General features: G+C 34.6%; 1 protein-coding gene across 1 annotated transcript in view; it reads right to left on the minus strand.

The window, feature by feature from the left end:
• Positions 1–19,212, minus strand: part of LOC148657097 (uncharacterized) — a 68,410-nt gene that overhangs the window by 24,280 nt on the left and 24,918 nt on the right. The window contains exons 12-15 of the mRNA XM_088642929.1: positions 19,081–19,134; positions 18,380–18,433; positions 17,333–17,386; positions 16,279–16,332 (exon numbers count right to left, since the gene is read on the minus strand). Coding sequence (XP_088499055.1) covers positions 16,279–16,332; positions 17,333–17,386; positions 18,380–18,433; positions 19,081–19,134 — 216 coding nt within the window. The remainder of the gene's footprint in view (positions 1–16,278; positions 16,333–17,332; positions 17,387–18,379; positions 18,434–19,080; positions 19,135–19,212) is intronic.

A 19,212-nucleotide genomic window follows, 5' to 3' on the forward strand; every position in this document is an offset into this window, starting at 1 on the left:
TTTTCCAAACAGCATTTCTCACAACTGAAGAACTCAAGAAACTGTAGTTTAAAAGAAAAAAATATTCAGTTTGCCAGCATACTGTATATCCATTTCAGGTCATGGAGAGGGTATTGATTGGTACCCAAATCATTCTTACATCCTTTTCTTCTTAATATTATTTCCTCTTCATATAATTGTATTCTTAATTATTCAGATTATAGGGTTATGGAGTAATTTTATTTCAGGGATTATACAGCTAGAAAATGCATTTACAGGGAAATATTGGAGAACTTCCAATGTCATGACATGCACAGCACTTACTGCAAACAGCAGTTCTTACTTCAGACTGAAGATGTCAAAACCAGGAGTGAAGCAATGAGGGAGCTAGTCTTACTGTAAGTGTGGGCTCCTGAAAGCTGAAGCAAGAAGAAACTGAAATGTGTGGTCAGGATCTGCGTGGGACAGCTGCTAGTGTGAGCTTTCGCCTTTTACACAAATGAATCCCACTCACATCAAATACATATTCAGTCCTGAGCAAGATTAAGGGCTTTTGCAGATTGCTTGACTTCTCTTCCTGAGAAATCAGATCCCTTGGATCTGTAACATACTGCAATGGAGATTATCTTAACAGCAGGGGCCTGAACAAATCACGCTTGTCTTATAAAACTTTAAGCAATATAAATCACAGTGTAAATTATTTTTCATCACTTTTTTGGAAACACGTCTAGATAAAAAAAGTTCCATAAGATGTCTTACATGAAATCACTTAGAACAGGAAAACAGGATTTTTTATGATTCATAATGCAAACTAAATGAAAGGTACTGCATCATCAACGGACATAAATCTATGCATATTCTGACCATTTACCTTCCAGAAAAGGAATATACAATATTAATTACCAGTAGCAATATTAAAACTTACTTTGCTACTTACTGTATACTTAGAATTTTGTCACTCTTGATATATTGATAATATACCTGATGCATACAACAAAAGAAAGATGCATTTTAGTCCATGTTTTTACCTGCCTTCAAATCCTTTGGCAGCCAGCACTGAAAGAAACGCAGAACATTGACTGCCCCATCCTGTCATATACTGTACCGCTTTCATAGACATTAAAGCATACTGAATAAAAAACATGAGCCTGTCAATTATTATATTACTTCCCCCTCATTATAAACATTGTCAAGATATCTGCTTTGTTTAGAGCTTTTACGTAACCATTTAGTTTTTCATTACTTAATTTCTCATTATATTTCTGTGACCTTAAATAGATACAAATATAGTGAAACTATCTTTGCTCTTTTGTAATCAAAATACTTTATGGGAAAATAAAAAACAAAATGAAATCTAAAGTATTTACTATTAAAATTATATCTGTTCGCATTTAGGCCACATAGAATACTGCTATTTTGTGTTTTGGAACATGATTTCCAACATAATATTTAGTGTGGCATGACATAAGCATTGATATACAGTACATACTGTATACTACTATTATCTCATGAAAAGTACCTGTATTATTATACACAAAGCCATTTACATACAGTATAACCTGGAACGTACTGTAGCATAATTGTACATTAAGCTTTAATGCAGACTATTTTCATACTTTTAAATGATGAAAATGGATAATACATTTTAATATTACACTAGGGATACTTTATTCTTCCTAATTGCATTAAAGTGGGCCCAAGTTAATGTGTTGTGTGACCATAACACTTAAAACTACAGTCTGACTTTCAACATTATTTTTAACTTGTATCTGTTGTGAATGGAAACCAACCCTTTTACACAGCAATGTTTTTATCCTACTTCTCCTTTTTATGTGTGCAATACTATACATACAATTACTGTAGCTTCATAAACAAAGCACTAACAATGAAGTGTCATTTATGTCTAAATTACTGCTGTTCTGTGAGTTATGTCCATTTTAGTTTATATTAAATAGGGTAAAGAATTTGTCATCTTGAAAAATGATATATACACTGTATGTACCTTACACCTGCTTCTTTTTCTTTTAAAGAATCTGAATTATAATTGAGCCACTCTGTTGTTATCTACTGTATGGTATACACTTTATTTGGAGAATACTATAGCTACAGTAAACTGTAAAAAGCAATTACATAAAATACTTTGCAAGTATTCTGCAATAATAATAAATATAAAACATCATAATACAAGGACTTCCTACAGTAGATTCTAGTATAATTAAAAATAATTTCTAGTATTTCTTCCAAAACATGCATTTTTCGAAAGTAGCATAAAGTGATTAAAGATAAATCTACATCCATACTTTAATGTAAAACATCTAAATTGCACCTCTGTTCTGATCTCAAAAACAAAAAAAACAAATATTTGTCACTTTATTTTTAGTATGATAAATCCAAGGAGGCAGAGCCACAGCAGTTAAAAATCTAACTAGTAAATGTACTGTGGCAAATTTACAACCATTGGTGCATGTGTATGTAATTAAAGACCATTCTACTTCAACTTGCTGTGCTCCAGAGCTGAAAACACAGCCTAATAAAATTGCTTTCATCTTTCAAGCCACATCAGATCTGTTGCTGTTCTTTTGCTGGTTAGCTAAGCACTTTCTCTACAGAAGGGTCTGGGAAATTGTTTTTACTCAAAAGGAAGAGTTGTTTTTAGATCATGTTTAGCTGTGGTGTGTTTTGCAACTTGTAATCCAGTATAGGATGGAATGTTTTAAAAAGGAAACCAAAATGTGGCCTTATTTTGGAATATGTTAAATATTTACTTTAGCGATCACAAAAAATTGATGTTGTAAATATTTGTTAGTTACCATATTCATAAAACGGCATGCTTGGATTACATTGGCAATTTATTTAATACATTTTGGTTAATTCTCGGTTACATCCTCGTGTCTCTAAGATAATGGTCAAAACTATAAAAATGACTGAAGCATTAAAACGTCATTAAATGTTTGATCAATTAATTTTACATGAAAACAATTCACTGATATCCACTACAAGACTGCTTTCCATATCTATTCACCTTCTTTTTATAAGGAGGTAACATTATTTTTAAAGATGTCTGTTCTGATACAGTAATTTACTTAAGCCACTCCGTTTGCTGTAAAATTCAGAAGAAAACCTGTCGAACATTTGCGTCTTTCAATGAGTTCAGAGTAAAACCAGATGAAAAATGATAATATTGCTTTTTGTACCCACATGTACAGTACATCAGATACCATACCAACAGCCCTACAGATAGAAAACTACAAAAAAATACTCTGAAAAAAGGAATTCTGTCACATATGATACCTGACGTCTTAAAAGCTAGCTGGAAATGGGAGAGAAATGACATTCCTCTACAGATTTACTATCTTCTCAAATACATATTACTTAAAACCAGTTTTATTTAAAATATTTGATCAGTAATTATGTTCAGTTTTCTTTCATTAAGTTCTTATTACCCTTCAATTTACATTGTATTACCTATTCAGAAAAAGATTTGATCTTTTGAGATTATACTTTGTTAATATACTGTATATTAACTTTACGACTTGCCTTTTTTCAGTGTGTTTCACTCAATATAATCAGTTCTTTCAGTAGGCAAATCCTGCCACAATAACAACATCCTTCAGTAACTAATTATAGAGGGAGAGTATCAGAAAAATTAAGGGTACTTCATTATTTCATCAAGTCCTAAAACTTGTCTTATAAACAGTCATTCTACTACTTGCCACATTACTGGCATCTGTCTTTGATGTCAATAATACATGACATCTGTACAGGAAAAGCAATGGTCTGTGTTTCTAGATACAGCATGCCAAGACAGGGCAGGTTTATTAAACATTTCACTGGAATGCAAAACACTGGAAAGAGGAAAGAGGTTTTAGTCTTTAAAAGAAAATAGACTGGAACAAAGAAGGAAGTGAACCTGTCTTTTCACCCAAATACCACAAGAATTGATAAGGGAAACAACGTTTGTGTAATATCACAGCATTTATGTGTCTATTGTTAGTAGAAAAACAATGTAAGGTCAATTTTACATTCATTTTGGGGCTTTTAGGTTTTTGTTCTATTTTTATGTTTAAAGCAGCTGTTTTTAGAGCATATCAAAGGTGACTTTTAGGTAAATTGTATGCACTTCAACTAATTTACAGTAGGTTTGCCATAGAAAAGAGGGTGTATACTTACACTATGTACATGTAATCAATAAATTTTAGCTTTTCTATTTTTCTTTTCAGTTATTGTTTCCATTTAAAATTTCATAGATACAAATATAAATGAGCATTCAGGTTTTGATTAAAATTATGCACTTTAAAAATTATTTTATTATTTTGCAAATATTTTGCATGGCGCTGTATCTGCTTTCATCCATCCATTTTCTAAAAGCCTATCCTGGGAAGCAACAGGTCCAAGACAGGACAGACACTGGATGGGATGCCAGGCAATCAGAGGGCACATACAGACGCACATACACACATTCACACCAGGGACAATTTTCCAAAAATTAACTTACCAAGATATCTGTGGGAGAAAACCGAAGCACCCAGTGATAACACTCGTGAGCATAGGAATAATATACAAACTTCACACAGATAACACCTAAGGTCCACAACAGACTGGGTTGAACACAAAGTATGTTTTTGTTCTAATATGATCAAATGTACTGTATACATGGAATAGCCCAAAACTAAAATGGATATTATTCATATCATTTACATTATCTTATAATGACAAATACAAAATGTTTAAATGTGAAACAAATATAAGATTTTTGGTTTTGCTATCCCAATACTTTTAGAAAGCAGTATAATAGGAAACATATCATCTGTTAAATGTTAAACATTGACAGGAGGAAAGCCAATTTTTTTTCTTTTATTTTAGAGATTGGTAAATTCATTTATTCACGTTTCCAGATCTTTATTATGTGCTTGTACTCTAATGTTCTAAATTATTAGAGATTAGCCCTAGTGGGTCGGTCTATCTCCAGCAGTAATTACAGCTACAACACATCATGACATCAGTTCCACTAGGTGTTACCAAATGTTCATGAAGATATGGGACCACGTAACCAACAGCCACCAATACTGTACAGTGATTTGCAAATGTAGCTCTTTTTCAGATGTGGGAAGAACGGAAATGCTTTTGATGTGGCATTCTAGGACTTCCCATTTGCTGAAAGGGGCTGTGAAACAGGGATTGTAGTGGCCGGGAGAGATGGCTCAAGTCCATCTAATTTTCTGAGAACTACTCCCCCACAATTCTTGCTTCTCATGCACACAATGACTTTGTCATACTGGAATATGCCGTACCCATATGGATTAACAGTGAGAAACTGAGACATTCCGTTGACATATGCGTTTTATCCAGAATGGTCAGAACAGCTGTCTCATATGAACAGAACAAACACCAGACCCTGACACCTCCACTAGTTGCCTGTAGAGTGGAGACAATGAAAGTGAAGTCTAGGGTCTCCTGGGTTCTCCTCCACAGCCTGATCAGTTCGTCCATCAGTTCTTAACAGTGGAAAACATGAGTAATCAGATTTCATTATCAGTCCAATCATTTGCAACTGTAGTAGATATATTTTTCCATGACACAGTTTAACAGACTGCCAATTTAACTTTGAATGCTCATTTCCCGTAGTTCCCAAAAAAACAGGTATCTCCCTATGTCTGCCCTGTATACTTTATAGTTTAAAGCCTATACCATATACTGGGCCATAGCCATTGCTTTAGACAGGATCACTCCTTATGAAAATATCATTCTCGATTTTAGTAGGGATGTATATTTGAAAAGTGGAAATACCTGTACAGTATAGTTTTGTAAGTCCAAGACAGTAAATTATAAACGGCTTACAAACATTTTACACAGATTTTTAAATTTAGGATTTTTTAATTGTAAGGAAGCTACATAAAAAGCTATACTGTAGCTTTAAAATAAAAAAAATGGTCTTGCATAAGCCATCAAGCACTATTTTTCTTTCTTTTTTTACATTGAACAGGCCCTGTCTAAGGCAAACACGTAACACCGGCATAATGTTTTTCTTTATGTTTTATGCCTCCAGTCTTTTATTGAGTCCTTGTTTTACTACTCTGCCACAAGTAGGTTTTAATAGTTGAGGACCTAAATAAATTATTTTCTTTTTGCATCACTGTTCTCGTTATTTTTCTCATTTTTGTTTTTATGGTTTTGTAGAACACATTGGCATATTTAAAATAACAGTAAGACCTATAAAACATATTATAAAATGTAACAAAAAATAATGTTTTTTAGCTTAAGTGACTTTGTCCAAAGAAATGCAAAACTAAATCAATTTTTTAACAAATTCCACAGAAGCCACCTTTCATAACTACAAACCTATAATCAGGTTTTTCATTAATCTTCACTGTGTTGCTTATGTTAGAAGTGCTGAATCACTGTTAGATATCTAAAATTAATCACTCCCCTACACAATTAATATTTATTAAAAAACAAGACAAATTAATTCGTCTGAATGCCCTGAAACTCTTGTGGCATCCAGTTTGCCAAAACTAATATTTTCATGCAGGTCCAAACTTTGTTTCTGCCAATGATTTATGAGAAATATTTCACATATATCTAAAATTGTTCAAATAATGTGATTGACAAACGTCTAATTTTAAGACTGTAAGAAATTATGATTATTGCAACAATACTTAATAATCAAACTATTGTAAGACCAAAGAATTACTCCAAACATTGATACAGTAAGTGCTTATATTTAAAGGGGAACTGCAGTGCCATTTTTATATTTCTGGGTTAAAAACAATCAGCATTGATGAGTGTATTTCAAACCACAATGAAAGTAAAATGTACACAATAAAGTCTAAAACCTCCAATCTATATCACAAAATGACCTAAATTTCCAGGTATACGCAGCGCCTTATTTTGCAATTCAGAACGAGGCAGCCAAACTTCCAGTGAGGTGAAGCAGCCCTATTACATTGTAAACAAGCTGGTTTGTGAATACATCTCTTTAAACTTTGAGAAAATTCTGGCAACAAATACAACTTTCTTTTTAACTCTGAGACCACGTTGGAACACTTCTGCAGTGAAATGCCTGCTGCAATGCATAACCTGTACTTTTTCACTCGTACATTGCATTACTGTACATCAGTCATTACAGTAACTAGTGAGCAGGAAGGGTCGCATCATGTCACAGTTCTCTCACTCTCGCCCATGGCATGACCAGGGGTTTGTGGCAACATGGTGACTACTGTATACAGTACTTTCACGAAGTTCAAGATTTTGTCCTTTATTCGGAATTTGTAAAATTGCTGGATACAGGCAATTAATTTATTTTGTTATTTTGAGATTTAATAACTGGTCTGAGAAATTGGGACTGCAGTTCCCCTTTAAGAAATGAACAGAACAGTGGATATAATAATTATTTTCATACAGTATATGGATTCGCAAGATGTACCCTCATGTCCTTCCATTTTTATTAACAAAAACCAGCAGCCACAGGTGTGCTCTATTATTGAGAACAACTGTATTTGGGAATTGAGATATCCTTAGAAGTTACATAATGTCTCTGTCCCAGCCAGTAAGCAATCTACATCACTAAAGACAGCACTCACCATCAGGAAATATTATAGCACCAGAGAAGAACTTGGTCTTCCTTAAAACCTAAATATTGTGTTGTAGGATTTAAGGAAGACCAATAATTTCCTTATTTAATTTCTTTCCAAACAAGCACAGTGTATTTTTAAACCACATTTGTTTCTTAAACATTGTTTTCAAATAATAGCTTCCTGCATATCCTATACCAGTGAACATATAATTTCTAGTTAATCACAGGTTAAATCTTACTGAAGGCCCTAATGTGTGCAAGTATAACCATATAACCCTATGAGAGATGCAGATGTAGATGTAGACATGCTGAATGGTCACAAAATACAAAGTTACATGTGTTTAGTTTACATTAGAAAAAAATGAGAAACAGACTGCAAAATTAATAAAATAAATGTTGTTATCAGTTTATGTTGCAAGGCAGCTAATTTAAGACTTATGTCCAACAAACAACCTGAGGTTGATAAAACATGGCTGCCTTTCCCGATTCGTGCAAGTGAACTGATCTCTACATTTTCAAATAATAATAAACATTAGGGAAAAATGAACTTACAGTCGATACAAAAGGTAAAGGCAAAAATGAATCTACTTGAATGATTGAATTTCTGTTTTTGGCTGTGTGAATGGATCTTACACAATCCACACTGTTTTTACAGTGAACATAATCAACATTCAGTTGTTCCTTAACCATATTATAATTTTCTTTTCAAAATTCATGCTCCTATATACTGTAAGTGACGCATGCTACTATCAAAATACACTGAAATACAGAGCCTAGAAGGATGTCATAATAACAGGAAATTATTAAGGATTTTACGCTTAAAGCAATTCCTTCATATCCTGCACAGCACTGGTATTTGGCTTTTGCTGTCTTTCTAGATAAGATGGAAAACAAATGGGATTTTAGTTTTACCCTGAATACGTGAATAGTATCCCATTCAGCCATGTCTTATTTAGTCTAGAGGGAAGAAAATGCTCTTGTGATGGCAAGAAAAAAAGTTTGAAGTCTTCCCAAAGAAAACCTTGAAGCCAGGCAACAGACAGCAAGCACACTCGTGTGTGTACCAACAGTACAAATATTTTATTTTGCATGTCACCTGACTACATTGCCAAAACATAGATGGGAAGAAAATCGTGCAGAATATACACAACTTCCAAAGCATCTAAAGCATTTTCCCACCACGAAAGACAAAAGAGTATTTAACAAGAAAAAGCTCAGTTCCTTGAAAATATAATGTTTCAATACACTCATGTTTACAAGAAAGAATGTATTTTTTCTTGATCTGAAGTACTAAAGCATACTGTATGTTTATGCTTAACAAAGCAACTTTAGTAGTGTTCTGTGTATCCTGGGATTAAACTATCAATTATTTATTAACTTTCCTACTGAATTTTTCTTAAAATTCCACAATCCTTGGATATAATTTTTAGGGACTATTTGGTCATTTTTGAAACTGCAAAGTATGTTTTGTATTAAGTTAAAATATGTTTAACATTTAAGAATGAGTTTGCTTTCAAAATTGAAACTTGATATTGCACTAAATACAGTGTTTTTCCAAATTATTTTTTACTACATTTATGTCCATTCTTATTACTTTAATACCTTTGGAATATAGAAAATCAGCACAATTTATACCTTTTTGAAATGGGCTACAAAGTCTAAAAGTTTTTCAGGTTTTGAGAGTGCCAGCTCTCAATGTCAAACAAAATGTTAACTAAATACACACAAAGAAGCAGAGAAACAAGTACATCTGGTTTCTTCCCAAATATTTTTTCCAATTAATCTTCTAGCAGTTACTTGCCTCTTCCTTCCATCTGACAGGTCACAGACAGTGAGAAGAACAATTGGCAATTAAATCTCTACTTCCCTCTCAGAGGTATCAGAGATTCATCCATCAGTATTAACATGATCCTCACTTGGAATCAGGTACTGAATGCTCTTAGAATCCAAAAACGAAGTTAATATCATAGGCATCCACATTCGTAGGTTTTCAACATCGTGATGGTTTGTTTACTTTAAACAAGACATCTTACAAAATTGTATGTTGGAAAAATGACTGCAAACATTCTGCACACTGCAATGTAATAATGTGATAAAGATTGTATGCATATTTTAGTTGCAGGAAAAGAGGATAACACTGACGCAACAGTAATGGTAATCTTTCATTATGAGACCATATATCAGGAGTGCCCAAACCTCATTCTAGAGTGTCATAATCCTTCATCTTTAATTTATAAAATACTTGCAAGACATATTACCTTTTTATTAATTACACAGGTAGGTTGTTCATATAAGTGAGGAATGGACAGTTGTTCTGGAAGATGCAGAGTGTTAATATGTTCATTCAAGAGATCCCATTTCTAAACAGCTGGCTTGCAGTAGGATTTTGCCATTGGTAACTGATGATATTGTATTAAAAGTGACCTAGAAACCTGCAGTACTGTATCTCCCATTTTGGCAACTATAACTGTTATTAAAGGGAAACCAACACAGAAACAAAACACAGTATCACTGTCCAAAGATTCAAGTTAAAACATTATTGGTTTCAACAGCTCTACTAACAGCTATACAGTAAATATTCATAGTCTGTTATAGCAAAACTCTTCCAGCTGTCTCTCAGCACAGGGGTAACACCCACTGACTGGAAAATTGTTAATGCCATCCATAAAAAGAGAGAAACTGAACCTAGTAATTATAGCCCAAAGAGCCTTACTTGTTTTATTTTTAAGACTATATAAAAGATCTAGGACTAAGAACTAAGTGAGAGGATCAACTTTGTGACAATAAGATTCTACGGGAACGGTCAAGATGGATTTAGAAAAGGTAGAAAATATACGGGGTAAATGTTACTTAACTACCTTGTTAGACTTGTTGGAATGAGCAAAGGCACTAATGGACACAAGCCAAGCATATGATTTATCTTTAGATTTATTGATAGTTTTTTTTTATTCATTTGATAAAGCTGTTTATATAAGGTTAATTCTCAATGCATGCCACAGGCACTCAAAGAAATGTATTATGTAAGAGTAAGCAAATCAAATTCCAGATAGCACTAGTGCAAGATTAATAAAACTATAAGAAAATATAAGAAGAAATAAGCACTTTATGAAATGATTTAAAGAAAAACTGTATCCAGTTAAAACTGGAATACAAAGAATTGCAAGCAAGAGTAAACATTATAGTACAAAAGGCCAAGAGAAAAGATCGAAAGGATCTGTGCTGAAGCTCCCAATATTTTTAATCCTATTATTGTTAATGCAGGAATGAACATGTTTTACTTTGTATGTGCTTATGACATTAATATATTGCTTGTATTTCCCAATACTACAATGCTAAATAACTATTTTGTTTTGTCCCATAATCTATTGTCAACTAATGTGTCTTAAATAGTTATGATTCACTTGAATGGTTGAATCATAATATGGATTATGGTATCCACTGGTTCAGGATCATAGATCACTTCCGAGGGCAACAGTTGGGAACCTTCAAAACTGCATCTTGCTGACACATTGTCACTACAACTACCATTCAAGATCATTGACCTAATGAATATCACGTTTGAAGCAGAGCTTCATGGCAATAAAAAATATAAGACATTAATTTTTACCACCAGCAACTAATTGACTCACAAATCAAAAGGGACTAAATTAAATGGTCAAATGAAAATTGTTTTGGATTGTCTCATTTCTGCTACGATTAATGCAGAAAGGTGACACTCACACTGAAAACGTGTTTATCCAATTCATGATTGCACTGGAGCCAGACCCTATCCCAGTAAGCAAAGGGTGCAACATGGTATACACTCTGGACAGGATGCCAGGGCACACACTGACACAGATACAGCACACACTCACTCACACTAGGGCCAACATTTTTCCAGAAGCCAATGAACCTTCGAATATGTTGTTGGACGGACAGAGGAAATCAGAGCTTCCAGAGGAAACCTACGTGAACACAGGAAAAATATACAAACTCCATGCAGATAGCACCCCACCTCTGGAACTGCACCCAGGGTGCCTGTGCTAAGAGACAGCAATGCTAACCACTGCACCACTGTGCCGTCCATGGACTTCACAATGAAATAATCATATAAAGGTCACATTATGCTCAGTGACTGTATGGTTAAGCTAGAAAAATATGTATGTTATAGGACGAATAGTGCAGATCACAAGTGCAGGTTGTACAGCCTGGAGAGGTTCTCCATAGAGTTGTCAAACTCTAAAAGTTGTCATAAAGTTGTCAAATACTCAACAAGAAATGTTTAAAAACGAATTAAACAGTTAAAAAAGAGATTTCTTGAGACCAATGAAGTCAATGGAGGCTTTAGAAAATAATGATGACTGAGTTATAAATTCCTTTTAACATCATGTATTTACATAAATATTTTTGACAGATGTTTAATTTGCATGTTACAGTACTGAGTCATGTCTTTTGTTTTCGATTTACTTGTAAAGCAACTGTACAACTGCATTTTGGTGCTAACAGGACTTTAAGTACAGCTCATCCAGAGAACTAAAATTTGGAACCTACTGTATAATGCCTCTGTCCACATATGTATAAATGGTCTCTATTATTTTCTAAGGACATGAATAACTTTAGTTTAAATTAAAACCCTGGACAAACACAGAATTGAAATGTTAAATTCCAATAACATTTTAAGACATTAATACTTTTTCAACATTTACAAATCAAATCCAAATTCAGCAAGCTAATCCTGTCAGAGAACTGTTAGTCCTTCTTCTGCAAGCTATGGACATGCTCTATTATATACTGTATAGTAACTGAGTGTAAATTTATTCTGAATTGAATTTTAAAGTATTCAAATTTTCTTAAGGTGCTCTCTATCATCACATCAACTATCTATTTGAAAAGGTTTACTTAGACATTTCAAAGTAACAACTATGGGTCGCTGCTGCTCATTCCTAAGCTTTCAAAAATCTTTGCATTTCATGACAAAGAAAAAAACGTCCCCAGTAAAAACAAATGCGCTACTTATATTCATATACTATATATATATTATATACTTTGGGAATTTTCACAGTAATACATTTCTCTTTAGCACACATTTTCAATCTGGGAATCTCAGCTATGAATGTCTTGTGTTTTTAAGTTGGAAGTAGGACAGAGCCCATGTGTTTTACTCTGTATGTCTGTATTTTAATGTGGCATCAAATCCCTAAAAGAAACATATTCCAGCTGTGACAGATCAATAGCCTTCTTGGTGACAACACCGGTGATTAACACTTGTAGTAGCTAGCGAATACCATATACCGCTGAAGTCTCATGAGGCCCAGAATTAAGAATTACGGAACACTGTCAATGACTTGTATTTTCCAACATAAATACAGGAAAATCCACGCCCAACTGAAACTCACACATTGAAACGTTGTGTTTCCTTTCTTCTCTTTTCAGCATGGAATAAACCTATTACTTGCTCCTAAGTATAGTATATACCATTATATAGGAAATAAACACTAATATATACAGTAGGTAGTATAGTACTGTTTATACAATAGATAGTATACAGTAAGTTTCCTTTTACTGATAAAAAAGTAACCTATTCTTATTTGATTTTACTGTGTTTCCGTACAGCATATTGCATTGCTGTATTTGATTTTAATCAAAAAAGGTTTTGTATGCCTTACTTAAGAGAAGTAGGAAGAAACAAAAAAGACACCAAGGGACAATGCTGTGATACTTGACATTTTACTGCTGAATAATGAATATGGAAGTAATAAAAAAATTAATTATACTCTTTTATTTATTATGTGCTGTATTTGTTAGAATGGGAATTATAGTGGGAATTACTCTATGCAGTATGTCCTACAGTATACTGTATGAAACTGTATAAAGTTAAAAGTGCAGACATTAAATCAAGGGTCGTTAAAATTATTTAATTCAGTAGTGAGCCCTCATTTAGAATATTACATGCAATTTTAGTTGCTATGATTACAAAAAAGATATTGCTGCTCTGGAATTAGTCCAGAGAAAAGAAGCCAGATACATTCCTGGACTTAAAGGAATGTCCTACACTGACAGCCTGAAGGAACCTTTAAGACTTGAACAAATAAGTCTAAGATACTTAATTCAAGTTTTCAAAATCCTCAAATGCATTGATAAAGTTAACTCTGTGTCATTTTCAGAGACATTACTGTAAAAAAAGAAACCATAGGACATAAGTGGAATGTACACAGAAGAACTTTTAAAACTGAGAACAGGAGACACTGTTCTAATTCTCTCCTGTCTTTTCTTGTAATGTCTTTTTATTATGACATATCCTATATCCTTAAAAAAAGAAAAAAAAGCCAAAGGGTACAGCTTTCTGGCTGGTTCAGGACACAGCTGTCAGCTCCACAAGAGAAGCCACAGTACGATTATGAGTGGGGTTGCTGTTAAGAAATGTGATGCAGACTGTTGCTTCAACTAAACGATGCATGTTGATTTGAGCCTCAGACTAGCAGGTGGTGGAAATATCTTAACTTTGTTAATGAGGAACAAGTTCGGCTGGCCTCTCGCCAAGCGGCAGTGTGGCTTCACTAGCATGTTGAAACTGAGTAGCTGGAGTGTTTCTACGGGTGTGCTGAAGTCAGGGCCGGGACATGTACTGTACAGTACATGTGCAGCTGGAGTGACTCTCCGGGTGTGTTGGAGCGGAGCAGCTGGAGTGACTCTCTGGGTGTATTTAAGCCAGGGCTGGGGTATGCACTTGTGCAGCTGGAGTGACTCTCTGGGTGTGTCGAAGCCAGGGCTGGGACATACATATGTACAGTACACCTGGAGTGACTCTCCAGCCGGGGTCTGGACATGCGTGTGTGCACGTGGGTCCTGAGCAACTTGAGGAAGTCCTGAGGAACTTGGCTTCGGCATAACCACCAGAGGCTGCTCTTCTTGGATCCAAAGATCAGCGCACTAGCGTTTGGTCGATATATACCTAGAACTGCCGCCTCTAGAGAACAGTGGTAATGCCTGGCACACCTGGGCACCGCTGCAGAGCTCAGGTATGTGTAGATCACCCCTGTCTTTGCTCACGGAGCTGAATGGGGTCACGGGCTCAGAGTGCTTTCAGTACTGGATTCTGGAACATCATTGCATAGCAAGGGGGCAAAGGAAATCCGGCACTGCCTTGTAAGCAATTTTGTTCTTTCCTTGGATTTGAGGCTGGTAAAAACCAGTCCACGTTATGTTTCAGAAACACACTGTCCGCTCCCAGGTCCTGACAGCAATCAAGTGGGACTGAGTAAAAATGTTATTACTGTTAAAGGAGTGATGTTATTTTAAACAAGAGGGATTTATAATATATGATTGTCCGTGCTTATGTGGTAGAAATTGAAGAATCTTTGATTCTTTTATTTATTTTTTTCCCTTGGCTTCATTTATAAGCCTTCTAAAGGTATTTAAATATTAATATTTGAGTACTTTTTCTTTTTATTCTCCTGTGTCAGTGGATGTCTTTTGTGCTCTATTTGTATGTATATGTGTGTGTCTTTGTTTTTTTTTTTGACATTAAAAAAATAAAATACACTTTTTTTTAAAAAAAGGAGACAGTGTTTTACAAAAAAAAGGTTGTAGGGATCTGGAACAATTAACTATGTTGTTAAAGGCTATCCTCTGGCAAAGGCCAGATGATTCCTGTTCAGAAGAAGAAGATGCTAAATGTACTTATTAAATTTACCACAAACTATGACATTTGTTTAGACTACTAATAAATTTTGAATCAATTACTCAGGTTAACGTTAAATTGTCTTATTTTGAAAATATGAAGAGAGATTAACAGAAATGAAGGGTAACGTGTCTGAAAAAGTTTAGATTTTCTAATTGAACCCACATAAAAACAAATGTTTTACATCCAACATTATAATAAAAAATCTCTAACAATACACTGACTGTAAATATGTTTTATACTTCTAATGAAAATATAGGATGATAAAACAAAATGCTTATAAAAAGTTCTAACAGTAATATCTCAGTTCCTTTATGAATCATAGTATTGTCATGCTGAATATTGAGTTTACGAATAATGGACATTGTTCAATAGGTTATGTAAAGTTTTCTTATTAATGTGCCTGGATGTGATCGTTTTTTTTATTTCAAAACCTGAATCGTCCAATAGCCTTATTTTAATGACTCCCAAGTTTCAAATTGCTACATCAAAACCCACTACTATAACTCTTGTAAAAGCACAGGAGGGATGAAGAATCATGTATACCAAGTCCTTGAGCCTGTCATAGTCATGTTACTCGTTAGGAACCCTGATGTTTCCTGCAATGGAGGCTGGCTGTTTGCACAGGGGAATTCAGAGCTGTGTAGCTTAGGGCTGGAAGATGCTCTAAGAGACACACTGGTCCAATCCTGGCACAAAACAAGCTATTTATGTTGAGGCGTGTACTGTTAAAACATGTGCCATTTTTCATATTGTGAGCCCCACAGTGTCTACAGTCCAGTAAGTCATCAAATGGAAAACTAATCTGACAGAACTACAAGAGCATAGGTGTCCAAAAATGCGTAGGCTGCGTAGGTGTCAGCAGCCTACGCATGCTGACGCAGCTACTGTACCCACCTGAACTACAAAAATCCACAAGTCTCACTGAATGTACTGTAGTGTGGCAAAAGGCAGATGCCCATCTCCAGCAACACTTGACCAGTTGTACTGTACACCACCGCTTATGGAATCACTTTCTTTTAATTTCAGAATGTGTTTATATTGTTCTAAATAATGAGTGGCTGACCTTTGGTCCCATTGGGCCACCGAGTCCATTCTTCCCAGGGATTCCTTGCTCCCCCTAAATAGCAAAAGAAAATCCCATAAAAGGAATGCCGTACAGAAGTATTAGCAACATTTTTATCTGAAAAACTGTACATTTTTAAACCCGTTTCCTTCTAAAAGCCAAATCAAACATAATTACAAGAATAAGGCTTCTTTTCTCCAAACTCTCCAATGCTAACATAAAGCCGGAGACAGGTCAAAATTGCAAAAACAGTTGTGAGACACTGAAGACGTAAAGCTCTAGGCTTTAGGCTAATAGAGGTATTACAGGAGGTTTTAGATTTGCTATAAAAGAATTCATTCTGATCCCATCAAATTAGTTTATCACTTGATGCCATCAAACCAAAGGTGTAATGAATATGCAGTGAAAGCTACATTCACTGTACATAAAACAAACGTTTTCTTATTAAAATTATTATTGCAGGCATCTCCAGTGGCATCTAGTACTAATCTGGCATAATAAATGACATGCTAAATGAGCCAAGAACCCAGGAGAACATCAGCTGCAATCCTGACCATGCCAGGTTTCTGGTGCTGGCCGCAACTGCACAGTAAGAGAAACAACTGTCAAAGGAAGAGGAGAGAGTTTCTTAATTCAGAATTGTTTGATTACCTTGATCTTGTTCTGGGCTCTGGGACACTCCTTTATTTGTACAGTATATTTGTTTTTAGTTTTCTCATGTTTCACAATGCATTAAACATGCATCTACTGTACCTTATCTTGCCACAAATCCCTGTATAGTACTTTACCACACCATGCTATTACCATGCTTTTACTTAATTTTCACTATTTGTTTCTTCTGCCTTTACCATGGTATGCCATTGTAAATCTATAAGGATCTTGAAGTAAGCAGGCAAAAAGTCACAGAATGATTCTGACAGAATTATTTTAGTAGTTTTCTTCATGTACTGTATGCTAACTGCTGTAAGATGAAGCCGACAGTGTAAATCAGGATGAGAAAAGCAATAATTACACTGTACTTCCTTAACTAATAAACAAAATCAAATGTCTGTACCATAGGTCCAGGCTGACCAGGAATTCCAGGTATGCCAATCTCTCCTTTGCTTCCCTGCAACAAATGGGTAATACATTTCTAAAATGAGCATTTCAACAAACAACAACCTATCAACTGATTTATTCATTTTTGGGGCCTCTAAAATATTGGTAGACATTGGAGCTTTGCTTACTATAAATTATTTGAATGCAACCAGTGCTACTAAAAATGTTTAAATACAACACTGATTATATTGGCTAGGTTCAATAAATATAAGATGAAAATATATTTTGGGCTATTTTTTTTTAATCTAAGATCTGAGATAAATTTGAAGTACTTCATGAACATAACATTCTCCGACATGTAGATTGAGGCACAGATGAGTCACTTTCTCAGAATTAAGAAGTAACGTAGTAAACTCTCATTAGGAAATTCCAAACTACTTTCAAAAGAATAGCACAGAAATAACACATTCTCTGATGTCTTAGAGAAACTCTTAAAATTTCAGGCTTTTATGATGTCAATTATCAATTACATTATCTGACAAAATACTGTATGCTTACCAAGCTGATATTTGGTACCTGTACTGTATGTTACAAAGGCCACACATTCTTCTCAATTTACAGTACAATGAATTCCATCAGAAGTTAAAGGACTTTTCTAAGTTAATCATGTGTTTATTCCTGTGCTATATGATGTGACTTCAGATATTTTTATACACGATATGTGGAAATTATTTTAAACCAAAAACACATGGCACATCTTTGTGCAAAGAGTTGTGAGAGCATTAAACAAGCTATCCAATCATGTTGTTGAAACCGACCCTGGCTTCTTCTAAGAAAAGACTAGATGGGATCTTAGGATCACATTGTCTTCTAACTACCAAATGGACTATACAGGTGAAATGACCTCCTCTCATTTGTACCATTTCTTAGGTTCTCACGTTATTCTTCAGTTCTGTTACTCTGAAGGCCTATAATTATAACCACTATAAGAAGCCAGTCTTAGAAAATGTAAGACTTTAAATTATAGTGTAATACAGATTCTACGACATTTCGTGTCATTTACCTTTTTTCCAGGGATTCCTGCAGTGCCTGAGCGTCCTGTTAACCCACCAGGCCCCTTGAATGAGAAAAGACTAAGCAACAAAATTGATGGGTCTTAAAAAGAAACAATAATCTAACTGAATGTTTAACCTTTTTACACAGTCTCCTTGTTTTTTTCATGTTGCCTGTGAAGTACTGGAATGTGCTAATTAAATATGAATTATATCAATTATTTTTCAGTGCTGAGAAAAGATTCTATGCCATGTTATTTTCCATTTTTTACTTGTTTCCTTTTCATTCCCATGATCTTTATGTGTACCCTGTGATTGTATGAACATTAATAGGATTATTCTTCTCAGAGTAAAGTCTGTCAGCACAACAGATGAAAAGAGGCAACCGTACATCACCTCTCAAGGTGTCACTATACTGAAACCAACTCAGAGTATTTTCTGACTAATTTTTAAACACCAAGGTCTGTGTGATACTTGACTGGAATTACAGACTCACACAACATATAACTCATACAATACAAGTTCTTAAAGTTGTAATCACATTCTCAGTTTTCAAAACCCGCTGTACGATAGAATCTCAAATTCTAATTGGAAGTTAAAACACAGTAAATGTCTTGATTTACTAAATGAGAATTCAGTTTAAAAAAATACAAAACATCCTAGGGAAAGGGCCACACCAGCTCTAACAGCTGACTTCTTTTGATGGCCTTACCGTAGGTCCTGGAGAGCCGGGTTTCCCTGAAATGCCTGGTGCTCCTCTTTCGCCCTGCACACAAAGTAGACCATAATAGCTTCCTTTAGTCTCACCATATACTGTATTTCTATACAAATAAAAATGGAAACA

This window comes from Lepisosteus platostomus, chromosome 8, assembly GCF_059453375.1.
Source record: "Lepisosteus platostomus isolate fLepPlt1 chromosome 8, fLepPlt1.hap1, whole genome shotgun sequence".
Lineage (NCBI taxonomy): Eukaryota > Metazoa > Chordata > Actinopteri > Semionotiformes > Lepisosteidae > Lepisosteus > Lepisosteus platostomus.